General features: G+C 40.7%; 1 protein-coding gene across 3 annotated transcripts in view; it reads right to left on the bottom strand.

Moving 5' to 3' along the window:
* The window catches only part of cacna2d3a (calcium channel, voltage-dependent, alpha 2/delta subunit 3a), a 953890-nt gene that overhangs the window by 426825 nt on the left and 500138 nt on the right, over positions 1-26927 (bottom strand). For all 3 annotated transcript variants that reach the window (XM_060835584.1, XM_060835582.1, XM_060835583.1), the window contains exon 10: positions 9654-9743. In XM_060835584.1, coding sequence (XP_060691567.1) covers positions 9654-9743 — 90 coding nt within the window. The remainder of the gene's footprint in view (positions 1-9653; positions 9744-26927) is intronic.

Genomic DNA, 26927 nt, shown 5'->3' with positions numbered 1-26927 from the left:
ATTCCTTTGTCTCCGCCGCATCTGCTCCCAGGAGGACCAGTTCCAACACCGCACAGCCCAGATGGCCTCCTTCTTCAAGGACCGCAGATTCCCCCCAGACGTGATCGACGATGCCCTCCACCGCATCTCCTCCACTTCCCGCTCCTCCGCCCTTGAGCCCTGCTCCTCCAACCGCCACCAAGACAGAACCCCACTGGTTCTCACCCACCACCCCACCAACCTCCGCATACAACATATCATCCGCCGTCATTTCCGCCACCTCCAAACGAACCCCACCAAGGATATATTTCCCTCCCCTCCCCTTTCAGCGTTCCGCAAGGACCACTCCCTTCGTGACTCCTTCGTCAGATCCACACCCCCCACCAACCCAACCTCCACCCCCGGCACTTTCCCCTGCGACCGCAGGAAATGTAAAACTTGCGCCCACACCTCCACACTCACTTCCCTCCAAGGCCCCAAGGGATCCTTCCATATCCGTCACAAGTTCACCTGTACCTCCACACACATCATCTATTGCATCCGCTGCACCCGATGTGGCCTCCTCTATATTGGGGAGACAGGCCGCTTACTTGCGGAACGCTTCAGAGAACACCTCTGGGCCGCCCGGACCAACCAACCCAACCACCCCGTGGCTCAACACTTTAACTCTCCCTCCCACTCCACCGAGGACATGCAGGTCCTTGGACTCCTCCACCAGCAGAACATAACAACATGACGGCTGGAGGAGGAGCGCCTCATCTTCCGCCTGGGAACCCTCCAACCACAAGGTATGAATTCAGATTTCTCCAGTTTCCTCATTTCCCCTCCCCCCACCTTGTCTCAGTCGGTTCCCTCAACTCAGCACCGCCCTCCTAACCTGCAATCTCCTTCCTGACCTCTCCGCCCCCACCCCACTCCGGCCTATCACCCTCACCTTGACCTCCTTCCACCTATCCCACCTCCATCGCCCCTCCCCCAAGTCCCTCCTCCCTACCTTTTATCTTAGCCTGCTTGGCTACTCTCTCTCATTCCTGATGAAGGGCTTATGCTCGAAACGTCAAATTCCCTATTCCTGAGATGCTGCCTGGCCTGCTGTGCTTTGACCAGCAACACACTTTCAGCTATTCTGAGTGTGGTCCAATCAAGGGGGTTGTTTTGTCTTGGACGGTTCAAACGTTATGAGTTTTATTGGAGCTGTACTCATCCAGCTAACTGAAGAGTATTTTACTTAGATTACTGAATAATATTGAATAGGAACCAGAACCACAGCTCATTTGCTCACTTCCTTATCCATCTGAGGAAAATTGAGACCCTTTGTCACCCAAACTTGTAACAAAACCTCAACACCAAAGTGGGATGGAACTTGGAACTATCCCACCTGTTAGCAGCTTTCAAGGTTACCAGATTCACAAGATACCATTTCATTATTTATAAAGGCTCGATTTGATCTCATAAGGCCTGGCTTCATCCTTAAGTATATGCAAGACTACCATATGTGCAATATTGCTATACTGCCACAAGTATTTAATGGTTTTGTAGCAAAACATGAAATTATACAATAAATATTACGGTAATCAATTTTTCAGATCTTACTGCACATTACCAATAAATTGACTTGCCATTCATTAAACAAAGTTTATCTGATGTTAACTTGCCATATTTGGATCAACTGGACAATTGGTTAATTTATTCTTGATTTGGAGGTGTTGGTGTTGGACTGGGGCGTACAAAGTTAAAAATCACACAACACCAGGTTATCGTCCAACAGGTTTATTTGGAAGCACTAGCTTTCGAAGCAATGCTCCTTCATCACGTAGTTGTGGAGTACAATATTGTAAGACAAAGAATTTATAGCCAAAGTTTACTGTGTGACGCATCTTAAATTATATATTGAAAAAGACCTGGATTGTTTGTTAAGTCACTCATCTTTTAGAATGACCATGTTGGTTTCAGTTCTTTCATATGTAAATCCCAGAACTTTTTTAAAGTTGCATTCTCAAGTGAACTTTAACAACAGGTGCCATGTCATCTTAGATAATGCATTGAAGGTGTGAGGTTAAAGTCTGTCTGTTTGTGTACAAATGGTCAGACTGATTTTATTTCTAAAAGAGGGATTTACAGAATCTTACGTGGATTCATGTAAAAGATGAGAGACTTAAACAATCCAAGTCTTTTTCAATATATCATTTCAGTTACATCACACTGTAAACTTTTGCTATAAATTCTGTGTTTTATGATCTTATAGTCCACATCTACTTGAGGAAGGAGCAGCACTCTGAAAGCTAGTGTTACCAAATAAACCAGTTGGACTATAACTTGGTGTGTGATTTTTAACTTTGATTTGGTATGTAGTTTTCATTACTTTCCTCCAGGTGGCAGTAACACAATACCGCAATATTCTGCATAAGGTTTTAAAATGTGCTTCCGGGAAAAGAATACAGAGAAAACTCAAATGATTTTAATAATTTGCAATAAAACTAATCCTCTATTGATTCTAGGAGGTCCTTAAATACTGACAGAAATGAGAACTTATTTTTGAAAATGTTAGGAATAAAATTTAACTGATAGAATTAACATCAGTTGCAATCCCAGCCAACATATGTATAGAATGTTCATTATATTTGTTAACCCAGGGGGTATGGAACCTATTTACATGATAAATGCCAATGACAAGCATTCTGTGATGAACTACAATTAGCTTCTAATGATTTGTCTTTTGGCAGAAAAATTTCAATGCATTCTGACATTTATAGTCTTTATTGTGATTGCCAGTCATTCAAATGTCAAAAAAGACTCAAATTTCTTGAAAAAATCTTTTAAAAATAGGCCTAATCACTGGTGAGATTGAATTCATTTGCCAAAGGATAATTGCAGTTGTTGCCAAATGACAACCCACATGTCCTATTTTCTTTTCTAAAATAATTAATGGATATTTGATGCTTTCCATCATCAGAACTACCACAGGTTCAACTTGGAAAGTTTGTGAGTTGATTATATAACTTTGAATTAGTGAATGTATTGAAAGAGGCATACTATTGTTTACGTAAATCAACCAGCAAATTTCATGTTAGTAAAAATCACCCTGTTATCAACTATTTTGCAGTATTTTTCCCCTTATCACTATTGCAAAAACAGCAGAGGATTTTCTATTTATCAGGCACTCGCATCTCGATGGATGTTTAATATATTAGGCACTGTATATTTTATGAAATAGTTATTATAGCATAATCCCCTCTGTTTGAAATATATAATATGAGAGTAAAAATAAAAATATGCATTTAATTACTTTGTGCCACTTTTGAGGGACATTGCTTATTGAAATTAGTTATCATACACGAACAACATGTTGGGTTGGAGTGGAGCAACGATTTCCCAATCAGTTAATCTAATTTCAATGGGAGAACCAAAGGAAAACACTGTAAATATGCTTTACACTAGTTCCCTGTGTTTGCACAGGTCTTCACACATTGTTAAACTACACAACTGAGAGAATCACAAATCTAAAAAAAATCACAATCTAAGCTTTGAGGTTGGATTTCATTAGTCTGTTAGTAAATAAATATCAAATCAAGAGATGGTTGCAATCACAATCGTTTAGACTCTTTAATACAGCCAATGTGCTACTTAATCAGTAGTACCCTCTTTCTCCCTGTCAGCAGCATTTGAATAAATAATAGTATATTATTTGTGTTGATTGTAGTCTCTCAGTTTGATCCAGCACAAGTGTTACATGTCAAACAAAGTGAAATCCAATTACAAAAACGGGAAAAATGGAAGAAATCGTACAATCTGATAAATATTATAAAGTTAACAAACAAACGTTAGTTCAAATTAATAGCACAGGACATGAGAATTGTAGCTGTTAAAATGAAAACAAAAATAATGGGCTGAATTTGACCAAAAGCTGGCAAAGTGTTAATTTTGGGGAGTTTCATATAGAGCTTCTCTCTATGATAACTCTCGAGTGAGTTATCTCAAATAATTCTTTGCTGTTCACCTTATTATGTCTGAACCATACCTCCTCTATCGCTCTGTTTCTTAGACAGGATTATCCCTTCATAGTACACATAGTGGAAGGGAAATGGACAAGAAAGGTTTCCGAGGACACAAAGGTGGCATGCGTCATTAAAAATAGATCATATTTGTAAACGTAGTACCCCCCCGTTTCCTCAACTATTATAGAAACTGCAGCTATAAGAATGAAGCTACTGAGGCTACCATCCTTAGCACTATTCTTTCTCTAATGGCCAGCATAATACAACATCTTCCTAGTGTTAAACAGTTGATAATGCTATTACAGGAAAAGCTTCTATGAATAAACGGTTCTGCTTGCCTTTCGAATAAAAACAAACTTACAGTCAATGAATGATGACCTCACTCAACTCACATCTATTGGGAACAGGTTTCAATTCAGTCCTGCCTGGCTTGTTGCACCCCACACTGCACAGCTCTATCGTAAAGGTGATGTTCCCCTTGCTCAATGTGCAAGAATTATGTGGCACACTCTTTCTGAAGTGTATTGCAATGTCACCCCAGACTAATCCAGGCAGTTAAGATGTAGTTCTCATGAATACAGATGGTTGTACATTTACTGAAGAGAAGCATTTTCTATTGATGAAGTTTCCCACATTATGATATGGTGTTCTCAACACAATATATATAAATTTTATAGGGCACTGCAAGGCAGCAAGCCAGTTATGTTGACGAACCCTACCGTCTGGGCTTCAGCAGTAATCACACCACAGGGAAAGAAGACAAAGTGGGGTATTTGTGTATAAATTGCATTGGTAACAGCCTTGAGACATTTCTGGGTTGAGAACTGAGACATCCCACTCAGGTCCGCAGTGGATCCTCAGGTGCAGCCACGTGCATAAAAGTTTAATACAACTGTCACTTTCATTGCCAGCATGAAGAGAATGGCCACCCATCTATTCAGTTCACAGATTCTGCTGCACCAGGTAACACAGTTCTGTGATTGTGTCCCGGAACATCCCTGTCTGTGACTGTGTCCCAGGACATCCCCAGTCTGTGACTGTGTCCTGGCACATCCTCTGTCGGTGACCACTGTCGAGGTCAGACAACAACAGCACCACTCTTGTCAGTAGGCTTATTTATAAAGTCAGGGTGGGATCTGAGATCTTCCGAAATGAGTGCTCTACTCCAAGCTCCGCAGTGGCAAGCAATAACTAGCAGAGCACAGGAAACACTACAAGGGCAGTGCGAAAGCCTCCTTAAACAAATACAGCATACCCAAAATACATGGGAATCACTTGCCCCAGACCACACAAAATGGAGAAGAAGTATCCATAAACCACTTTAAATATCATCCAGTGGAGCATGTGGAGGCCAAGCGCAAGCAGCGGAAAAATGGCACAGAATCCAGAGTGTCAAACACACCCAACTCCTCAAACATCAACTGTCCCACTGATGACAGAGTCTGTGGCTTCACAATTGTTCTGTTTACAGAACACACACCCCCAGAGTGGAAACATGTCATCCTCGACCCTGAGGGATTGACAAAGAAGATGTATGTTTTGAAAAGCTAGTAACCCAACACCAATGCCAGACACCGTGTAAACAAATGTTTGAATAAGCAGTAATTGAATTCTGAGCTTAAAATAATTTGGAGCTAAAGGGATGTATGGATGTAGTTTTTGCTGACCACAAGAAGTTGATTGGTCTATGGACTAGTGCCCATTTATCAATTTAGAGCCCATTTCTGCTTAGCCACAACTGTGTGCTTGGTTCTCAGGAACTGCACAGCTAGGAGCTGGAACAAATTTTAGAGAGAGAGGGAGAGAAAGAGAGAGACACAGAAAGAGAGAGATAGGTGTCCAGTTCTTTGTTGTGGTTCTGCTCGCCAAGCTGGAAGTTTTTGCTGCAAACGTTTCGTTCCCTGGCTAGGGAACATCATCAGTGCTGTTGGAGCCTCGTGTGAAGCGCTGCTTTGATGTTTCTTCCGGTATTTATATTGGTTTGTTCTTGCCGCTTCGGGTGTCAGTTTCAGCTACAGTGATTTGTATGTGGGGTCCAGGTCGATGTGTCTGTTGATGGATGTTCTTGCCGTTTCCGGGTGTCAGTTTCAGCTGTAGTGGTTTGTATATGGTGTCCAGGTCAATGTGTCTGTTGATGGAGTTTGGGGATGAATGCCATGCTTCTAGGAATTCCCTGGCTGTTCTCTGTCTGGCTTGTCCTATGATAGTGGTGTTTTCCCAGTCAAATTCATGTTGCTGGTTGTCTGTTGCTGGTTCCCTAGCCAGGGAACGAAACGTTTGCAGCAAAAACTTCCAGCTCGGCGAGCAGAACCACAACAACGGATACCCGAGCTATAAATCTTCAATCAGATTTTATCCAGTTCTTCCCTAGTTCAAGAGTAGTGTCTCTCTCTCTCTCTCTCTCTCTCTTTCTCTCTCTCTGTTCCCTGCGGCCACCTGAAGCAAACAAGTTTATCTTTTCTGCAATAACTGTTGTGACTTCTAACTGATATATCAGCCTCTTTATAAGTGACTCAACCACATTGTGAGTCTTACCAACAAGGGGAAGCATTGGGAAAAAGGAGTCTAAAACAATGTGCTGGCCAGCAGAAAAATCATGTGGATAATCACACAATCAGAACTTGGGAACAAAAACTACTGAACTCTCTTTCCAGGCTTACCCCTTTGTTCATAACCTATTTTATCATCTTTGTTTGTCTGTCTCTGTGTACATAAGGGAAAGTTTATAAAAGGATAAAAGTTTTAATTAGTAGTATTTTATGCTGACAATAAAGTCATTTGAAACTCTTGTTCAGTACAGAAACCTGATCCATGTTTTCTATCAATCTGGGTATGAAAATCAGGTCCAATTCAGTGTAACTATTTTTGGTGCAGTTTAAATCCAACAATGGCATCCGTAGTATATGCATTTCCAGTTGAGCTATCATTGACATGCTTTGGAGATGCCGGCGTTGGACTGGGGTGTACAAAGTTAAAAATCACACAACACCAGGTTATAGTCCAACAGGTTTAATTGGAAGCACACTAGCTTTCAGAGCGACGCTCCTTCATCAGGTGGTTGTGGAGGGCTTGATCGTAACACAGAATTTATAGCAAAAATTTGCAGTGTGATGTAACTGAAATTATACATTGAAAAATTGATCGTCTGTTAAGCCTTTCATCTGTTAGAATACAGTGATAGTTTCACATCTTTCATGTGTAAATCACAAAACCCTTCTTTTTTTTGCTAATGTTGTCAAAATATTTGCTCGTTTTTTTTAAGGTTGGAACCTATTGGGAACGGTGTGGCAGATAATGAAGTAATTGGTCCCGAACATCATAGGTTCTATTCAGACCCACTGCATGTTTGCAAAGTCCACGTAGCAGAAGAATGAAGAATAGGCAAGTCATGGCACCACTAAACTGGCTAATGCCAGCTCTGACATTTTGGAGTTCACCCTTTTAACCTTAGAATATTGGCATGCAGCAAAGGCAGGAGCCCTACCAGTGGTATTTTAAGGAATTCCAAATTACATACCAATTAGTTATTGATTTCCACTGGTTTTTGCTAATGTTGTCAAAATATTTGCTCGTTTGTTTTTAAGGTTGGAACCTATCGGGAGCGGTGTGGCAGATAATGAAGTAATTGGTCCCAAACATCATAGGTTCTATTCAGACCCACTGCTTCTAGGTAAAGTTGTAGTAGTTTTATTCCTTCAGTGTAGGAGAATAAGTAGAGGCAACACAGAAGAGGACAAACTGCTGGAAGAGTGAGGAGGAAGAGAGGGAAAAGGACTTTAAAAGGCTGGAATCCAAAAACAAATTAAGGAAGCAATTTACCTCCCTCAGATTCAATGAGACATAATGTTTCTAAGATAATGTTCATTGAAATATGTCATTATTGTAGCCATTGATTACAGCCTCAGACAGTGGTGAAGACAACATTGCCTATGACTATGAAGATGAGTGCAATCAAGGACATAAATGGACCAGCCTCCTACCAGACTATAGCAGGTGATATCCATAAAATTTCTCAGTTTATTACCCACTGCTGCATAAGGGAGTTCACTAAGACTGTGTGTGTAAAGTAAGTTTAATACATTTCATTCTCTCTCATTAGGGAATGACAAACAGAGAGAACATGTGGCTTTGTGATGATTACAGGCTTCCTTATGGTTCAGATTGGCATTGACCACATCACTTTGCAGACATCACATGTTAAATCTGCAATGTACCACAACTGAAGTAATGCCACTCTCTCAATAATCAGCTGGTATGTGACCATACTTAGCACACCATGTAGGTCAATTCCCTGTCTCCTGACGACAATATAATTGCCATAATTTTTTTTTAAAAATCATTCATGGGATGTGACTGTCGCTGGGTAGGCAGCATTTATTGCCCATACCTAATTGCCCTTGAGAAGTGGTAGTGAGCTGCCTTCTTGAACCGCTGCAGTCTACCTGCTGTGGGTCGATCCACATTGCAATTCCAGAGGGAACTGCAGAATGTTGACCCAATGACAGTGATGGAATGGTGATATATTTCCATGTCAGGATAGCGAGTGGCTTGGTAGGAAACGAGCAGGTGGTGGACTTCCCATGTATCTGCTGCCCTTGTCCTTCTGGATAGAAGTGACTGTGGATTTATACGGTGCTTTCTGAGTACCTTTGGTGAATTTCTGCAGTGCATCTTGTAAATAGTACACATTGCTGCTACTGAATGTTGGTAATAGAAGGAGTGGATGTATGTGAATGTGGTAACAATCAAGCAGGCTGCTTTTTCCTGAATGGTGTCATTGGAGCTGCACCCATCAGTGCAAGTGGGGAATATTCCATCATACTTGCGCCTTGTACATGATGGACAGGCTTTGGGGAGTCAGGAGATGAGTTACACACCACAGTATTCCTAACTTTTAACCCACTCTTGTAGCATTGATGTGGCCAGTCCAGTTGAGTTTCTGGCCAATGGCAAGCTCAAAGAATATTAATAGTGGGGAATTCAGTGATGGTAACACCATTGAGTGTCATGGAGCAGTGTTAAGGTTGTTCCTTATTGGTGGTGGCCATAGCATGGCAAATTCTTTGGCAATGTGTTGTACCATAGAGACCAGAAAAACTGTGAATAACTGAGTCAGAAGTATAATGACTGACATAAAATAAGTAAGTTTTAAAGAATGGAAGATATTTTGTGAAGGTATGGTTGGATCTGTTTAAAGTGGTGTGAGGAATTAATGATGTATAAATTGCAAAAATAATAAAAACATATAAATAAAATCAACATATCTATATTTAACTTTATGTTATACAAAACTGATGTCTATTGTTTCTACTGAGTCAGCTGGGGTCAAAGGAAGCAACAATTACTAACAGCAGCATTGATAAAGTGGGCTGATAGCAAATTGATGCCTTGTTCTATATTGGACCTGATTTGCTACCAATCCATTGTGCACTAATTTAATTATATTCCATTGCACTGCTCAAAAGTAAAAACGTACCTCAAAATGCTTTGTTATGTTAACAGTGGAGAGAATAAAACCAAATATTATAAAAAGATCTGTTTATTTTTATATGCCATTTTCATATTTTCAAAATATATTTATCTAATTTCACTCACTTGGAAGTCATTTGCCATTATTTATTGGTTACACCATTTAAAGTTAAACACACAAATTGATGAGAAAGGTGAGAATGCTAGTACCTGCTTCAGAAGGGTGAAAGCTTCAGTTAAAGCGGAACCGAGCATCCCGATTCCCTTTGCATTCAGGGTATCAAGGTGTTCTCTGAAGTGCTGTAGGAGAAAAACATCAGCAATAAAATGTTGAGCATTTACAATTTTTTAAAATGTTATGTTCAATTTTTTAAAGATCCATAAATAAATAAATATCTCATGATATTATTGAACTAATAAATAACTGTACACATACCAGCCTAATAATGTGGACATATTCTGAAACATTGCAGCAAGGTAACTCACTACTAAATCATTACATCTTGAGTTCCAATTTGCAACTATGTCAAAGAGCAATTACATCATTACATAGTGCAGTGATAGTGTCCCTATCACTGAGCCAAGAAGCCTAGGTTCAAGCCCAACTTGCTCCAGAGGTGCACAATAACATTTCTAAACAGACTGATTAGAAAAAGAAGAGCTAAATAGTGAATGTTTAAAGATCCCTACAGAAGGCAGGTTATTGTGAAGGGAACAGAGTAGCCATCAATAGTGAGCAGAAGAAATATATTTCCTAATTACAAAGCAAACTGACAGACAACTATGAAATATGGTAGGAGGGGACCTTAAGGAAGTGGATGGAACATAAATTATTTTTGTAAAAATATCATGGTAATTAATATTTAAGAAGTTATGTTATGTAATTGTTATGGACATAGTAAAAATAGACTTTGAAAACTCAATTTCTTCATCTGATTTTTATATCCGAGACTTTCATGGACTAACGTAACTTTTAATAAGGACAATACAGCCTAACTGGCTCACCGTATAACCATAGCCTAAGGAAAATTTCATGAAATCAGTGTTACGTATACAAAATTCACAGCACTGAAATTATCATTGCATCCAAAGACAATGAAACCAAACAACTAAATCAGCATCAAGGAATTTGTATCCCTATTTGATTGGCATGTGTATGATAACTTTATACGCTGTCATATGAAAGTCAGTTTCCCAGCTCGGAAAAACAACGGGCAGACTCTGGAATATACAAGTGGATCTATATCAACAGCTGCTTGGGGCAGCAAGGGAGAGACAAGATTAAATGGATTTTGAAGCCAAAAGATACTTTCTCTCTCTGCCTTTCTCCCTCATCAAAAGTTAGTGATAAATGAAAAAGCAACTTGGAACAAGCACTATAAATTGAGAGCTCATGATCTGGGAACTTTGGCAGTGTAGAATAAAGAAGACAATAAACAGCCATTTTCACATGCAACTCATTTTCACAGCAAGAAAAAACTTTTAATTGCAGCTGGTTTTATTTCCTGTCTGTATACGCATCCCTTTTAAGATTATTGAACTGTATTTATGTGTGTTTAATTACATTTTTATTATTTTTCTCAGGTTAGGAGGCCATAAAATTCGTTTTTTTGCTTAAGAAAACCTTGTTATTTAGCTCCTTCATTTTGATCTAGTTAATTACATTTTAAATTAAGTACGATATTGTGTGATAAAAGGAGATACAAGCATGTGATTGATGGAGAGGAAGTTAAAAAGAGGAAAGCCAATCACCCCTTCTCACCTGATCATAATGGTAAGCCCCTCAGTTTCCATAATTTAAAAAGTATAGTTTGCCAGATTAAGAATATAGTTTGGGCAGCACGACAGCTCAGCAGATAGCACTGCTGCTTCACAGCACTAGGGACACAGGTTTGACGCCAGCCTTGGGTGACAGTGTAGAGTTTGCATATTCTCTTCATGTCCGTGTGTTTCCTCTGGGTGCTCCAATTTCCTCCCCAAACATTCAAAAGATGTGCAGATTAGGTGATTGGCCAAACTAAATTGCCCGTAGTGTCCAGGGATGTGCAGGTCAGGTGGATAAGCGATGGGAAATGGGGATTACAAAAATAGGGTAGGAGGTTGGATTTGGGTGGGATGCTCTTTGGAGAGTCAGTATGGACTTAATGGCCTGCTTCCACATTGTAGGGATTCTGTGAAGCTGCAACTGTTTACCCTGACTCAAAAGAAACTGCTAAGAAGTTGAAGGGGCCACAAGTGTTTAGTTGAGAAGTAAGTGCCCTCAAGTGAAATTTCAAGTTGTCTTCTCTCAAACACATTACATTCACAACACCTTTGAGTCCTGTCAATTTTTGAACTAGGAAATAATTTTGTAATAAAATTATTATACTTTTATATACTTTTTCTGTTGCTATAGTTCACGAGAACTATATTTCTTGTGTGATGAAATGGCAAATTGCATATCCCCAATTTTAATACAGTATAAATTCCAGTAGCCTTATTTCAGAAATGTTCCTATAGCAAAGAACCGAAAAGTGAGGATGAGAATGTATTTCAATTGTTTACAATAATAAAATAAACTCAATTATCACCATCTATTGTTGTGATTTGCCCAGAGATAAAACAAGCCTGATTACTTTAATGTGTAAACATGACACAGAAAATTTGTATTTTTCATTTCAAAGTTCTGTCATTTACTTACAGCAAGCTACCATCCATCATTACAGTTCCTATCGGGAATCCTGCCATTGCACTTTAATCCCTCCTGGAACCAAACGTATTACATTGAGCTGTTAAGGTTACTGGGTGTACCCTAGCTGAGATTTGTTCATATTGCTGACAGCACAATCACCTACCGTGCTAGTAATGGGGAAATTCTCTGCAGCCCTGGAGAAATGTACAAAATTATGAAACATCTGGAGAAGTCCGGTCATATTAATTGCAATGTCTGCCCTGTGAAAGTCAGTGTTCCAGGTCATCAACTCAGAGCTGTGAGAGTACATATTTTATAATTTGTGATTCACTGAATTGAAAATAAATTTATTTTGCCAAAAAAAACACTTGCTTACATCAGCTGCCTAGAAGTGAGGATGAAATGTCTTTTAAATTTATATAAGATAGTAAACTAAATTATTACCATCGATTGCTGAGATTCGCCCAAAGGCAACATAAACCAGATTATTGCCATATATGAACATGAATGCTGATACAAAAAAATGAAGTTTCTTTGAAAGCACTGACTTGCCTAGTTGTAAGAATTATTTTTACTCCCACAGATTTTTGAACATGGAAAGACTGCAAGAACTTCCAAAACTCATAATACAATTTCACTCATAAATTACCTTTAGCAGATATCCCTGAGTTAACTGTAGCTGCCTACATTTTCCAAATGAGCAATTCCAGGAGGAGTACAAAACATAATTTCAGGTGCACATTTCTGGTCCAGGATATATTAATAGCAGGGACTGGAAGTTAGCTCAGACAGCAGCAAGGAAAGATACATTTTCAACAAAGTATTTTGTGTGGAGACAACTTAAAAGAAAACTCCTTGTGCTCTGTCGAACAGTTTGATAACATGCCTGTACTGTACTAGCTGAAACCTAGCTAGATGGTGCATCAGTAACATGGAAACAGTGCTGAACAAATTCCATAAGCGATGCCTCTACTGTATCCACCGGGTATAACAGGAGGATGTAAGAGGATGAATAAATGCTAAAGGAAGCCAGATCCACAAGCATTCAGACAAAACTTCTGCAAAAACAAATTTGTGTGAGCTAGCTGAAAAGCATATCCCCTCCAAGGTCCTGTTTTCTCAACTATCAAATGGCCAGGATCCAAGGGGAGGACAAAGAAAATACTTCAAAGACACTCTGAAGCTTTCCTTAATGTGTAACAGCATTGACATCAAAAGGTGTGCTAGTGTGCTAAGGTGCCCATGTAAGCCAATGGACTGAGGTACTCATATGCTCTAGCACTAGCCTAGGTTGAAGAACTAGTGAGCTGTGAAAGACAGAACTGAATAACTACCTACAAGCTATATTATAATAAAAGGATTCTCTCGCTCTGAGTACTGGGAGCCAGTGAGCCAGCAAGCCAGTCAAAAGGAAACAGAACTACAGGATCTTAACTCATTTGCAACTATTAACATTTCACTATCTACTCTTTACACCTCTATCAAGTCACCCCTAAATCTTCTTTTCTCCAATGAAAACAGCCCCAAGTGCCTCAGCCTTTCCTCATACGATCTTCCTACCATACCAGGCAACATCCTGGTAAACCTCCTCTGCACCCGTTCCAGTGCCTCCACATCCTTCCTATAGTATGGCGACCAAAACTGCACATAATACTCCAGATGCGGCCGCACCAGAGTCTTATACAACTGCAACATGAACTCAATTCCTCTACCAATAAAAGCCAGTACACCATATGCTTTCTTCACAGCACTATTTACCTGGGTGGCAACTTTCAGAGATCTGTGTACATGGACACCAAGATCCCTCTGCTCATCCACACTACCAAGTATCTGACCATTAGCCCAGTACTTCATCTTCTTCTTACTCTTACCAAACTGAATCACTTCACACTTAATGACATTGAACTCCATTTGCCACCTTGCTGCCCAGCTCTGCAGCTTATCTATATCCCGCTGTAACCTGCCACATCCTTCCTCACTGTCAACAACTCCACCGACTTTCGTATCATTCGCAAACTTGCTCACCCAACCTTCTAGCTCCTCCTCCAGGTCATTTATAAAAATGACAAACAGCAATGGTCCCAAAACAGATCCTTGAGGAACACCGCTAGTAACTGCACTCCAAGATGAACCTTTACCATCAACTACTACCCTCTGTCTTCTTCCAGCCAGCCAATTCCTAATCCAAACCTCCAACTCACCCTCAATGCCATACCTCCGTATTTTTTGCAGTAGCCTACCATGGGGAACCTTATCAAACGCCTTACTAAAATCCATATACACCACATCAACCGCTTTACCCTCGTCCACCTCCTTAGTCACCTTCTCAAATAATTCAATAAGGTTTGTGAGGCACGACCTGCCCTTCACAAAACCATGCTGACTATCCTTGATCACATTATTCCTATCCAGATGTTCATAAATCCTATCCCTTACAATTCTCTCTAAGACTTTGCCCACAACAGAAGTAAGACTCACCGGCCTATAGTTACTAGGGTTATCCCTACTCCCCTTCTTGAACAAGGGAACCACATTCGCTATCCTCCAGTCTTCTGGCACTATTCCTGTAGACAACGAGGACATAAAAATTAAGGCCAATGGCTCTGCAATCTCCTCCCTTGCTTCCCAGAGAATCCTAGGATAAATGCCATCAGGCCCAGGGGACATATCTATTTTCACCCTTTCCAGAATTTCCAACACCTCTTCCCTACATATCTCAAAGCCATCCATTGTAATTAATTGTGACTCAATATTCACATCAGCAACAATGTCCTGTTCCTGAGTGAATAATGATGAAAAGTATTCATTCAGTGTCTCCCCAATTTCTTCAGCCTCCACACGCAACTTCCCACTATTATCCTTGACGGGACCTATTCCTACCCTAGTCATCCTTTTATTCTTGACATACCTATAGAAAGCCTTTGGGTTTTCCCTAATCCTATCAACCAAGGACTTTTCATGTCCCCTCCTTGCTGCTCTTAGCTCTCTCTTTAGATCCTTCCTGGTTACCTTATAATTTTCAATCGCCCCAATTGAACGTTCACGCCTCATCTTTACATAGGCCGCCCTCTTCCCTTTAACAAGGGATTCCAATTCCTTATTAAACCACGGCTCCCTCACACGACCCTTTCTTCCCCGCCTGACAGGTACATACTTATCAAGGACACTCAGCAGTTGTTCCTTGAACAAGCTCCACATATCGATTGCACCCTTCCCTTGAAGCCTACTTTTCCAAGCCACGCATCCTAAATCATGCCTCACCGCATCACAATTTCCCTGCCCCCAGCTATAACTCTTGCCCTGTAGTGCACACTTATCCCTCTCCATCACTAGAGTAAAAGTCACCGAATTGTGGTCACTGTCCCCAAAGTGCTCACCTATTGGAGAGCCTAACAAAAGGGACATAACTTGTCCAACTTTAAAAATATTTTTCCATTCAGATTATACATTAGTGCATAGCTGAAGTTTTCATCTTGAACTGTGCTCACATTTATCTCGCCACTGATTGACCAAATGAAAGAACTAGGTGAATGCAGTATTGGCTTAGTGCTCATGCAAATCAGGAGCAGGCATTCAGCATAATGTCCATAGATTTCAAGGTAGAATGTAAGAATGCAACAAATAGATTTGGGAGGCTTCTGGTACTCTGGTAGTATCCCTACCTCTGGGCTGGAAAGCTAAGTTTAAAGTTGCATTTGCTCAGCAGTGTTTCATTAACATGTCTTAACAGGTTGATTAAAATATCTATATCAGAATAGCTGCAGAGTGGTTCTTGTGGCTCTTTGAACCTAGCTGGCCACATACAAACCATCTATAATGTCCTATAATGTAGAGAATCTTGGCATATGGACATGCTGTTAATGGACCTTTGGGTGGCCATCCTCTAAGGTGGACTTCGGGACAGGCAATAGCTCAAAGTGAATGAGCAGAGCTGATAGCCAAGTTCGGTACCCTCAGCCGGGACCTTAGGTTCATTTCACACTATAGGTGATCCCAGTGCACGATAGACTCTCTCACACACAGGTACACAACCGCGCATGCACACACACACACACACACTCCTTCAGACCCCTACACTCATGCAGTCACTCTCTCATACACAAGCTCTCTCATACGCTCATATGTCCACACCCCCCCTACACTCACACCAACACAAGCACTCTCTCACAAACTTATACGACTTTAGACTCACATGCATACATATTCACACACTCTCACACAGACACTCACACTTCCTCCCCCCCCCCCCCCCACACACACAAACACACACACACACACATAAATTTAGGCGGTGAATTTTTACTTGCAGAATTACACTTTATTTTGCTCAAAAGCTGCATGAATCCATATAAGATTCTGTAAATCCTTTTCTTAGAAATAGAATTGGTCTGAACACTTGTGCATAGACAGACAGACTTTAACCTCACACCTTCAATGCATTATCTGAGCTGACATGGCACCTATTGTTAAAGTTCACTTGAAAATGTAACTTATAAAAAGTTCTGGGATTTACATACGAAAGAACTGAAAGCAACATGGTCATTCTAAAAGATGAGAGACTTAACAAACAATCCACGTCTTTTTCAATATTTCATTTCAGTTGCACCAGACTGTAAACTTTTGCTGTAAATTCTGTGTCTTATACTCCACAACCACCTGATGAAGGAGCAGCGCTCTGAAATCTAGTGCTTCCAAATAAACCTGTTGGACTATAACCTGCTGTTGTGTGATTTTTTTAACTTTGTATACCCCAGTCCAACACCAACACCTCCAAATTATACTTTAAAAAAAATGAGGCCATGACAGGTATTCCAGCAGGTAAGGCCAGGAAAAAAGACAGGAAAAGGGGGAGATGATGTGTACTGGTCTGACTTGTTTTATATACCTGAAATTGGAACTCCAGTATGACCAATACATTAATTTCCCACTTTTCCTGGGGGAGTTAAAAAAAATGTTTACTTTCCATGTGTCTGCCCATCTAATTTTCACAAGGATCTAAATTTAGGTGGTCAAAACACACATCAAGAACAGATGAATACCTGAATTTTTATAATTATATGTTAATCATGCTGCTCAGACCACTGTTATTTTTCTTTCTACCTACATTCTTACTCTGAGTTTCTAAACCCATTCTCAAACTATGGATGGGATAAACTTCCAGCAGTAGTTAAAGGTTAACCTGCAGAAGGGATTTCCAGATGAGCCTAGGACTCATTCTGACTTCAGTCATTTGTGAGTTCTAAGCCTTAAAGCCTTCAACTAATTGGCCTCCTTCTGTTGTTAAATAGTATGAACACATGTCCAATGTTTCCAAACTTCTCCTTTAAGATTCCTTCAAGCTGACTGGTTGAGGTTCCTGTCTTTTCAATCAGGGGCAACACTGGAGGTGCATAATTAGCACAGGCAGCTTGTCGATTCAGTGTTAATGACGCTCGACCATGAAAATCAATTAAGGTTCCTACTGGCTTCATTGGCAGACAGAGCTGACAATCTGCCCACTACCTGCTGGAAACAAAAATCCTGTCATATTATCCATCAACTAGAGGAAGCAGATCATTTCTTGAGCTTTAACTGTCTGAAAACAATTTAACTTCTGAATCGGTTTTCAAAGAAATGGAGATGATGGGCCTGTAAAATGGAAAGATTCAGGAAAACAGGTACCAACCAATTACAATTTTAAAATAGAAATTGCAGAATAAGTTAAATTGCAGTACATTATTTCGAAATTGTGTAAGAAGTAATGAAAGTAATACAGCAGAGATGGTGAAGTATGGATAGTAAAAGGAAGATAGAGAGAACACAAGAATTTTCAGTTATACAACAGTAATAACAAGTTTCTTGATAGCTGACTAGTATTGTAATATTAAGTTTTATTTTATGTCATTGCGCATGAACTGAAATCTCAGGAACTTGGTGTCCCAGGTACCTATCTCTGGCTGAATTTCAAAAATCATTGGCAGCAAATTGGACTGTGACAGAGGGATGGATACAAGCTATGTCATATTGCCATCATCAAGAAATGTTGCTGTTCATCTGCCCAGCCAATGGCTAATTGAATGCATGAGTCGCCATTAAGGTCTCACCTTCCTGCCTCTCTGGGCAGTTCACTTGAATTGGGAGGACCCACCACTGCATGGAAGACTGCTGCTTGAAACCTAGTGGCCTCCATGGGATCTCGGGGGAAGAGGTTTTATGACCACATCATGGTCTATGACAACATACCCCAATGCTCCAAAATATTCACCTCACCATGCTGGGACCTAGCAGCTACATTTCACTTTCCCATCTTATTGCAACTCTATGTTCGGGTGCTCCATCAGATGCACCGTTTCCCTAAGGCTGTAACCTCAGCATTGGCCACTGCTAGCAGCATTGTTGCTGAAATACAGTTCATTTATTTGAGGCATCCATAACTGGATGATGACCCTGATGGCAATATGCTAACCAGTTCCACTTGCTGTCAAACCAGGATTGGCTTCCACTGTTGCCCCCGACAATAGGACTTGCTGGACAAAACAAAATTCAGCCCATGATAGCTGATTACTTGCCTCCTTTTGCGCTCTCCCACATTTTCTCTTTAACTTTCATCTTGGTTACTATTGACTTCTGATTTCACACTTTGCTCTTTCAGAATGTTAATGCAGCATTTGTACTCTGGGGTCAATACTGATCAATTTCTCCTTTTATCTGCTTTATGGTATCAATTTTCCTACTCACATAGTAATTGACCAATTGGAGTCATTTTCTTTGAGTTACATGACAGCCTCATACTAAACTACAGCCCATTTCTCTTTGATTGATAGAAATCTGGCAGGTCATCTGCCATGATGTAAGACTGACAGCCACCAAGAACATACAAGATTACAGGTATCATGCAATGGTTTATCAGCTATACCACAAGACTTTTCTCATTTCATTTAATGCAGTCAGGGACATCAATCAAATACTACAGGCGAGGTACTGGTGTACTGGTAATGTTACTGGACTGGTAATCAAGAGTCCTAGGCCCAGCATGGCAGAAGATGTAATTTGAATTCAATAAAATATGGCAATTAAAAAAAGCTAATCTAAAGACAAGCATCTAACTAATGGAACAAAAACAGAAATTGCTGGTAAAAGCTCAGGTCTGCCCACATCTGTTGGGTTGAGTGACCTCTCCTCAGTTCTGACAAAGGGTCACTGGACTCAAAACATTAACTCTGATTTCTCACCAGAGCTGCTATCAGACCTGCTGGGCTTTTCCAGAAATTTCTGCTTTTCTTTATGATTTACAGTATCTGCAGTTCTTTCATGTTTTTCTGACCGTCTACCTAATGTTGATTCCTGATTAAAGCCCCATCTGATTCACTACTGCTCATTAAAGAAGAAAATCTGCTGTCCTCACTTTGCTTGGCCTACACATGATTGATTCTGAAATAGTCTAACAGGTTACTCAGCTATGGACAACAAATGCTGGCCTTGCTAGTAATGTTCAGAATCCATGTAAGAAGCAAAACAAAGTTAGCCATTTTTTTTGCGTCTCATCTCTTCTGTCCCTTCTTGAAAGGAATATAGTGTCATTAACACTGAGATTTCTCTACATTCCATCCAAGTGATCACGTTTCTTGTGTGAACTTCCTACATGAGTGCTGCCAGAGTTCAATATAAAAGGCACCATTCTTGTTGAGGGTGCACTCTTTCCAAGAAGCATCACTGACGTAGCTAACAATGGCTGTCAGTTCTTTTGCCAGGGATATTAGTGGCAATCTCTATGCTGTCCTAATTGTGCTCAACCAAACAGCAGAGACTCAGGATTAAGTGTTTGTCCAGATCTTTTGTGTCCTGCATCTAGTAACACAGCACACAAGGTGGAACAGAGCAGGTATATTATGATTAGATTACTTACAGTATGGAAACAGGCCCTTCGGCCCAACAAGTCCACACCGACCCGCCGAAGCGCAACCCACCCATACCCCTAACCTAACATTACGGGCAATTTAGCATGGTCAATTCACCTGACCTGCACATCTTTGGACTGTGGGAGGAAACCGGAGCACCCAGAGGAAACCCACGCAGACACGGGGAGAACGTGCAAACTCCACACAGTCAGTCACCTGAGGCGGGAATTGAACCCAGGTCCCTGGTGCTGTGAGGCAGCAGTGCTAACCACTGTGCTACCGTGCCGCCCTCGATTATATTTCACTATTTTGCTGACTGGTTATTGGTTGGTGTTTTAAAGCTAAAAAAAATTAAGTGACAATTAGCTGTTGAGTAAAGGGGTTAACTATCTCTTTACAGTAGTAATAGCTATTATGTATATGTGTCAGGAGCTATGTCATAATGATGTCAGATGACAAGGAAGTGGGGCATGAGTTATATCAAGTTCTGGAGATGAGATCTCGTGCTGTTTCCTGGGTATAGTGTATGCACTTAACAATGATTATTGGTGCTTATTGACAAGGCATGGACTGCCTTCTATCAGTAAGCTAAACACATTTCCACTACATGGTAACAAGTAAAGACCTACAGAACCAATGGCAAGTGGGGACCTGATTGATGCTCAGTGGCAATAGAGTGAGTGGGTAAAGGATGAGACCACAGTTGAAAATGTGTTGCTGGTTAAAGCACAGCAGGTCAGACAGCATCCAAGGAATAGGAAATTCGACGTTTCGGGCATAAGCCCTTCATCAGGATGAAACCAGCCCATTAAGCTGACTGCCAAACTGGGAAAATGGCCTAAAGGGGAACACTCTGACAGAGGAAAAACTGTATAAGAGCGGAACCACCATACAATGCTGAGAAAGGGCAAGAGGAATCAGGAGGTGAGTTACTTGCTGCAGTATTCTGAGCCTCTGACCTGCTCTTCCAGCCATTAGTTATATGGCTCGTCTAGTTCAGTTTCTGGTCAACAGTAACCTTTAGGATGTTGATACTGGGGGATTCTGTGAGGGTAATGCTATTGAATATCAAGGGGAGCTGGTTAGATTGTCTCTTATTGGAATGGTCATTGCCTAGTATTTGTGTGGCACAAATGTTACTTTTCAACTGAAGGCCAGCTCTTGCTACAGTTAAACGTGGACTAATTCAGTATCTAAGGAGTCAAAAATATTGCTGAATATCGTGCAATCACAGGTGAATGTTTTCGCTTCTGACCTTATGAAGGATGAAATTTATTCATGAAGCAGCTGAAGTAGGTGGGCTTTGTTCATTACCCTGAGGAACTCCTACAGAGATGTGCTGGATCTGAGATGGCTGACTTCCAACAATCATGAATCTTCCAACGTGCCAGACATGACTTTCACTGGTGGAGTTTTCCTCCGGAGACCCATTGACTCCAATTTTGCTGGACTTCTTGATGCCCCACTCAGTCAAATGCAGCCTTGATGTTAAAAGAATCACTGTCTCCTTGCCTTGGGAATTCAGCTATTTTGTCCATGTTTGAACCAATACTGAGATAAGGTCAGGATTTGTGTCAACTACATTCTCCTTGGAGGAACTGGAAGATCCACAAGACCCTTTCTGGTATGCTGATACAATGGTTGATAGCAACAAAGCTAATTCTGAATGGAGATACGGTGACAATGTATCAAATCTTTCAGGTTTAACTGAAATTTCAAATTCTCCAACCATCTTCAATAAAACTTCAAGTTGCAGGAGGTATCAAAATGAGAATACAAATACAGAAGCAAGCTATCCTTTGTTGCAAATGGGAGATAGACAATTGGTATTTATTGTGTTATTTCAAATCAGCATTGTTCTTTGTTAGGCAGTGATAATTGTAACTTTATATTACCTATATACACCAGCTGGAATAAAGTTGTTTCTTTACTTTACGAGCAAGTCACCATTGGAAATTGGCAAAACAGCAGTACCTAGGACCAGAATAGGAGAAAGCAGATTGTTCGCTTCTCTTTGAGTAAAGACTACAAGAAGCAGGAACAGGATGCACCATGAATAATGGTCATCAGCCATTCAATAACACTCTAGAACCCCTTTCAGGTTAGTGTGAAACAAATGATACCATCACAGAGAGAGATGACCTGTTGGCTGAACAGGATCTGGATCTTGTTAGAATAGATTTAGAGTACTACAGCATGGAAAGAGGCCCATCGGCCTATCATGTCCCCACTGGTCATCAAACATTGACCTACTCTAACCCCATTTCCCAGCACATGGTCAATAACAAAGTATGCTATGGTGTTTCAAGTGTGAATGAGGTACCAATGATGGTGAAGTTTCTGCTGTCTCTTTTAGGGAGTCTTGCCTTTTTGTTGGATGAGTGAGGAAGGGTGAATTTGTCTATTCATTGTACTGAGCAGACAATTAACATGTAACAACAATTGCAAGCAGCCAGAGAAAAGTGGCTGGGGAAAGGAGACCCATAACCCAAGCTCACGTTAATGTTGAACATTTACAGATTATTGATCTGCAGAAATGTTAGCTGAAAATGTGTTGCTGGTTAAAGCACAGCAGGTTAGGCAGCATCCAAGGAACAGGAAATTCGACGTTTCGGGCCAGGATGCTGCCTAACCTGCTGTGCTTTAACCAGCAACACATTTTCAGCTCTGATCTCCAGCATCTGCAGACCTCACTTTTTACTGCAGAAATGTTAGCCAAAATCAGCAACTGAATCTCAGCAGCAACATCATGGAAGCACTCAAGGTTTCTTTCAATAAAGAAGCATAAACCCAAAATGCAGAGTTATGCAGCTCAGGAGTACTTTAGAAAACTTTAAGTTCAATATCAGTGCAAGCTTGAACATATTAAAATAAGCAACAGTTGGAGAAGTTTAACTAATTAAAAGAGACCACTAAACCAAAAGTTTAACTACTAACAACTATGTAACAACTGCCCAAAGAAATATCCACTCTACAAATATTCTTTCTATCAGCAACAATGCTTTGTTCAAGAAAATGCCAGACAGTAAGACTGAGCTTCCATGCAAGTCTGTAGACCAGACTGGTATGCAGGAAAATCCTATTTATCCTCGGACAAAAGTTTATTTTGTAGTTGATGATGGTGCACTTTTACTTCCTATTAGAATTCCTGACATATTACTATCTGAGGAGATGCAGCCTTCTGAAGTCAGTGTACAAATGATATCACTATCTATAGGAAGAGAAATTCATATCCTTGGGGTAGTAGGGAAATTGTATTTCCCTGTCTGCAGAATTGTCTTTAGAACGCAAAAATGGAATGAGGAGAGCTAGGAGGGGACACAAAAAAGCCTTGGCAGGAAGGATTAGGGAAAATCCAAAGGCGTTCTACACTTACATGAGGAATAAGACAATGATCAGTGAGAGGGTAGGTCTGAGCAGGGACAGTAGAGGGAACTTGTGCCTGGACACTGAAGAGGTAGGGGTTTTTGCTTCAGTATTCACGAGAGAGAGGGACCTTGTTGATATTGAGAACACCATGGACCAAGTTAATGGGCTTGAACAGATTGCTATTAAGAAAGTGGATGTGCTGGAAATTCTGGGAAGCATCAGATAGATAAGTCCCTAGGGCTGGACCAGCTATATCCAAGATTACCACCAGAAGCAAGGAATGAGATTGCTGTGCCTCTGGTGATGATCTTTGCATCCTCACTCTCCACAAGAGTAGCACCGGATGATTGGAAGGAGGCAAATGTTGTTCCTCTGTTCAAGAAAGGGAATAGTGAAATCCCTGGGAATTACAGACCAGTCAGTCCTATGTCTGTGGTAAGCAAGATACTGGAAAGGATTCTGAGAGATAGGATTTATGACTATTTGGATAGTCAGCATGGCTTTGTGAGGGGTAGGTCAGGCCTCACAAGCTTAATTGAGTTACTTGAGGATGTGATGAAGGTTGAGCAATGGATGTTGTGTATATGGATTTCAGTAAAGCATTTGATAAGGTTCCCCATGGTAGGCTCATTCAGAAAGTTGGAAGGTTTGGGAAATTTGGCTGTCTGGATACAGAATTGACTGGCTGAAAGAAGACAGCAAGTGGTAGTGGATGGAAAGTATTCCACAAGGAGGTCAGTGACCAGTGGTGTCCCGCAGGAATCTTTCTTGGGCCTCTGCTCTTTGTAATTTTATAAGTGACTTGGATGAAGAAGTGGAAGGGTGAGTTAGTAAGTTTGCAGATGACACAATGGTTTGTGGTGTTGTAGATATTGTTGAGGGCTATTGCAGGCTACAAGAAGACATTGACAGGATGCAAAGCTGGACTGAGAAGTGGTAGATGGAGTTAAACCTGGATAAATACAAAGTGATTCATTTTCAAAGGTCAAATTTGAATGCTGAGTACAGGGTTAAAGACAGTGGAGGAACACTGGAATCTTAGGGTTCCCTCAGAGTTGCCACCCAAGTTGATAGGGTTGTTAAGAACGCGTTTTGGCTTTCATTAACATGGCGATTGAGTTTAAGAGCCACAAGGTTTTCCTGCAGCTCTTTAAGACCACAGTTAAACCACACCTGGAATATTATGTCCAGGTCTGGTCACCTCATTATAGGAAGGATGTCAATGGTTTAGAGAGGGTGCAGAGGAGATTTACTAGGATGTTAACTTGATTGGAGGGCTTGTCTTATGAAGAGACACTGAATAAGCTCGGGCTTTTCATACTGGAGAGAAGGAAGAGAGGTGACTTGATTGAGGTATACAAGATCATGAGAGGCATAGATTGAGTAGATACCAAGAGACTTTTTCCCAGGGCAGAAATGGCTGTCTTGAGGGATCGTAATTTTAAGGTGATTGGAGGAAGGTATAGGGAGATGTCTGAGGTAGGTTCTTTATGCAGAGCATGTGTGGAATGCACTGCTAGCGGTGGTAGTAGAGTTAGAGACATTAGAGGCATTTAAGTGACTGCTGGACAAGCATATGGATGGCAGTAAGTTGAGGCGTGTGTAAGTTAGGTTGATCTTAGGTTAAGATAAATGCTTGGCACAACAGCATGGATTGAAGGGTCTGTACTGTGCTGTACTGTTCTATGTTCTAATATTCGTTGTTCTTCCTTTCACCTGCTAGATTCAATCCTGGTCCAAAATGTAATGTGGAAGGAAATAACAGGAAGATTTTCAGTTACTAGCTTTCCTTTCCAAGGGGTTGTGATCCATTGTATTCTCTTTTCAATTAGTTTTTCCTTAGTTGATCTCCACTACTGTTCCATCCAGGACATTATAACTGTCACAACCCAGGAACGAGTTATTGTGAGAGGTTCCCATCCCTCTCCCCCACTGTGTTTGCCTTCCAAGGAAATGATGAGGGAACACAAAGAATATCCATCCTCCAAGACAGCCAAGAACACTATCGGAGATTGACACCTAGATTAAAGAGACTTCAGGTTGGTGAAAGGTAAGAGTTGGATGGATATTATAATTAGCTCAGAAGTTAATACTTCATGGGACAGTGAACTTGGAGAGATGTAGTGAAATGGGTTAACTATGTCTTTAATAATAGTGACTGAGTGTATGTGTAAGGTGCCCTGTCAGGATGATCTGGGGTGGCACAATGGTTAGCACCATGCTGCCTCATAGCGCCAGGGACTTGGGTTCAATTCCAGCTTTGGATGACTGTGTAGAGTTTGCATGGTTTCCACATGAATATGTAGGCTTCCTTTGGTTTCCTCCCACAGTCCAAAGATGTGCAGGCTAGGTGGATTGGCCAGCTAAATTGTTCCATAGTATTCAGGGGTTGGGCAAGCCAGGTGGATTGGTCACAGGAAGGTGGAGGCTGGGGCTGGGTGGGATGTCCTTAAAAGGAGCAGTGTGGACTCAATGGGCCAAATGGCCTGCTTCCACACTTAGGGATTCTATGATCTCTCTATATTAGCTTACAAGACAGGACAGGTGGGTCCCACCACATGCACAGTGAAAGCATGTGCAGAAGTTCAGGGAACTGGGACTGTATATTCTCAAATTATTCAAAGTAATAAGGCAGTTACGAAAGTAGATGGAATATAGCTTTTATAAGATACAGCAGCAAAGAATTCATACAAGACCTTTACAAAATTCTGGGCTGGAACTTTCTAGCCCCAAAGTCAGTGAGCCTGGAAGTGGGAAGGCTTTTAGAAACCCTTTATACCTGATAGAATCTTCCTTCTTTTTCTTGACCAAAATCTCAATTCCTCTAGTCATCCAGGACTCCCTACATCTACTAGCCCTGCCTTTCCCCTAACAGGAACATCCTGTTTCTGAACTCCTATTATCTTATTTCTGAAGGCTTCCCATTTTCCAGCCATCCCATTACCTGTGAACAGCTGCCCCAATCAGCTTTTGAAAGTTCTTGCCTATTACCATCAAAATTGGCCTTTCTCCAATTTAGAACTTAACTTTTCTAAAAGGTCTAAAAAGGTCTATCCTTTTCCATCACTATTTAAAAACTAATAGAATTATGGTCACTGTCCCTACCTTATTTCCCAAGAGTAGATCAAGTTTAGCACCTTTTCTAATAGGTACATTCACATACTAAATCATAAAGTTTTCTTGTACATTAGAACCTCGATTATCCGAACATCAATTATCCGAGTACTGTGCACTCTTAACGAATTATCAGTTAAACTGTATTATGACGTGCATTGCCAGATAAACACGAAATGTTCAATAACTGACACTTAAATTATCACTTGTTTAGGATAGATCAGTTATTGGTTAAAAGGCATTATGGCATGTATTACCAGATAACCAGGAAATGTTTGGATAACCGGCACTCATAAATAACTGCTTGTTTCCGGATATCCAAGTGATCAATTATCTGAACAAAATACTCCCTGCCCATCGCATAATTGAAGTTCAGCTGTATACACTTAACAAATTTCTGTCCATCCAAGCCCGTAACACTATGGCAGTTCCAGTTTGATTAGATTAGATTTG

The sequence above is a fragment of the Hemiscyllium ocellatum genome, chromosome 14 (genome assembly GCF_020745735.1).
Source record: "Hemiscyllium ocellatum isolate sHemOce1 chromosome 14, sHemOce1.pat.X.cur, whole genome shotgun sequence".
NCBI lineage: Eukaryota > Metazoa > Chordata > Chondrichthyes > Orectolobiformes > Hemiscylliidae > Hemiscyllium > Hemiscyllium ocellatum.
Note: the sequence above shows the minus strand (reverse complement) of the source record. Positions and strands in the feature narration are given on the sequence as shown.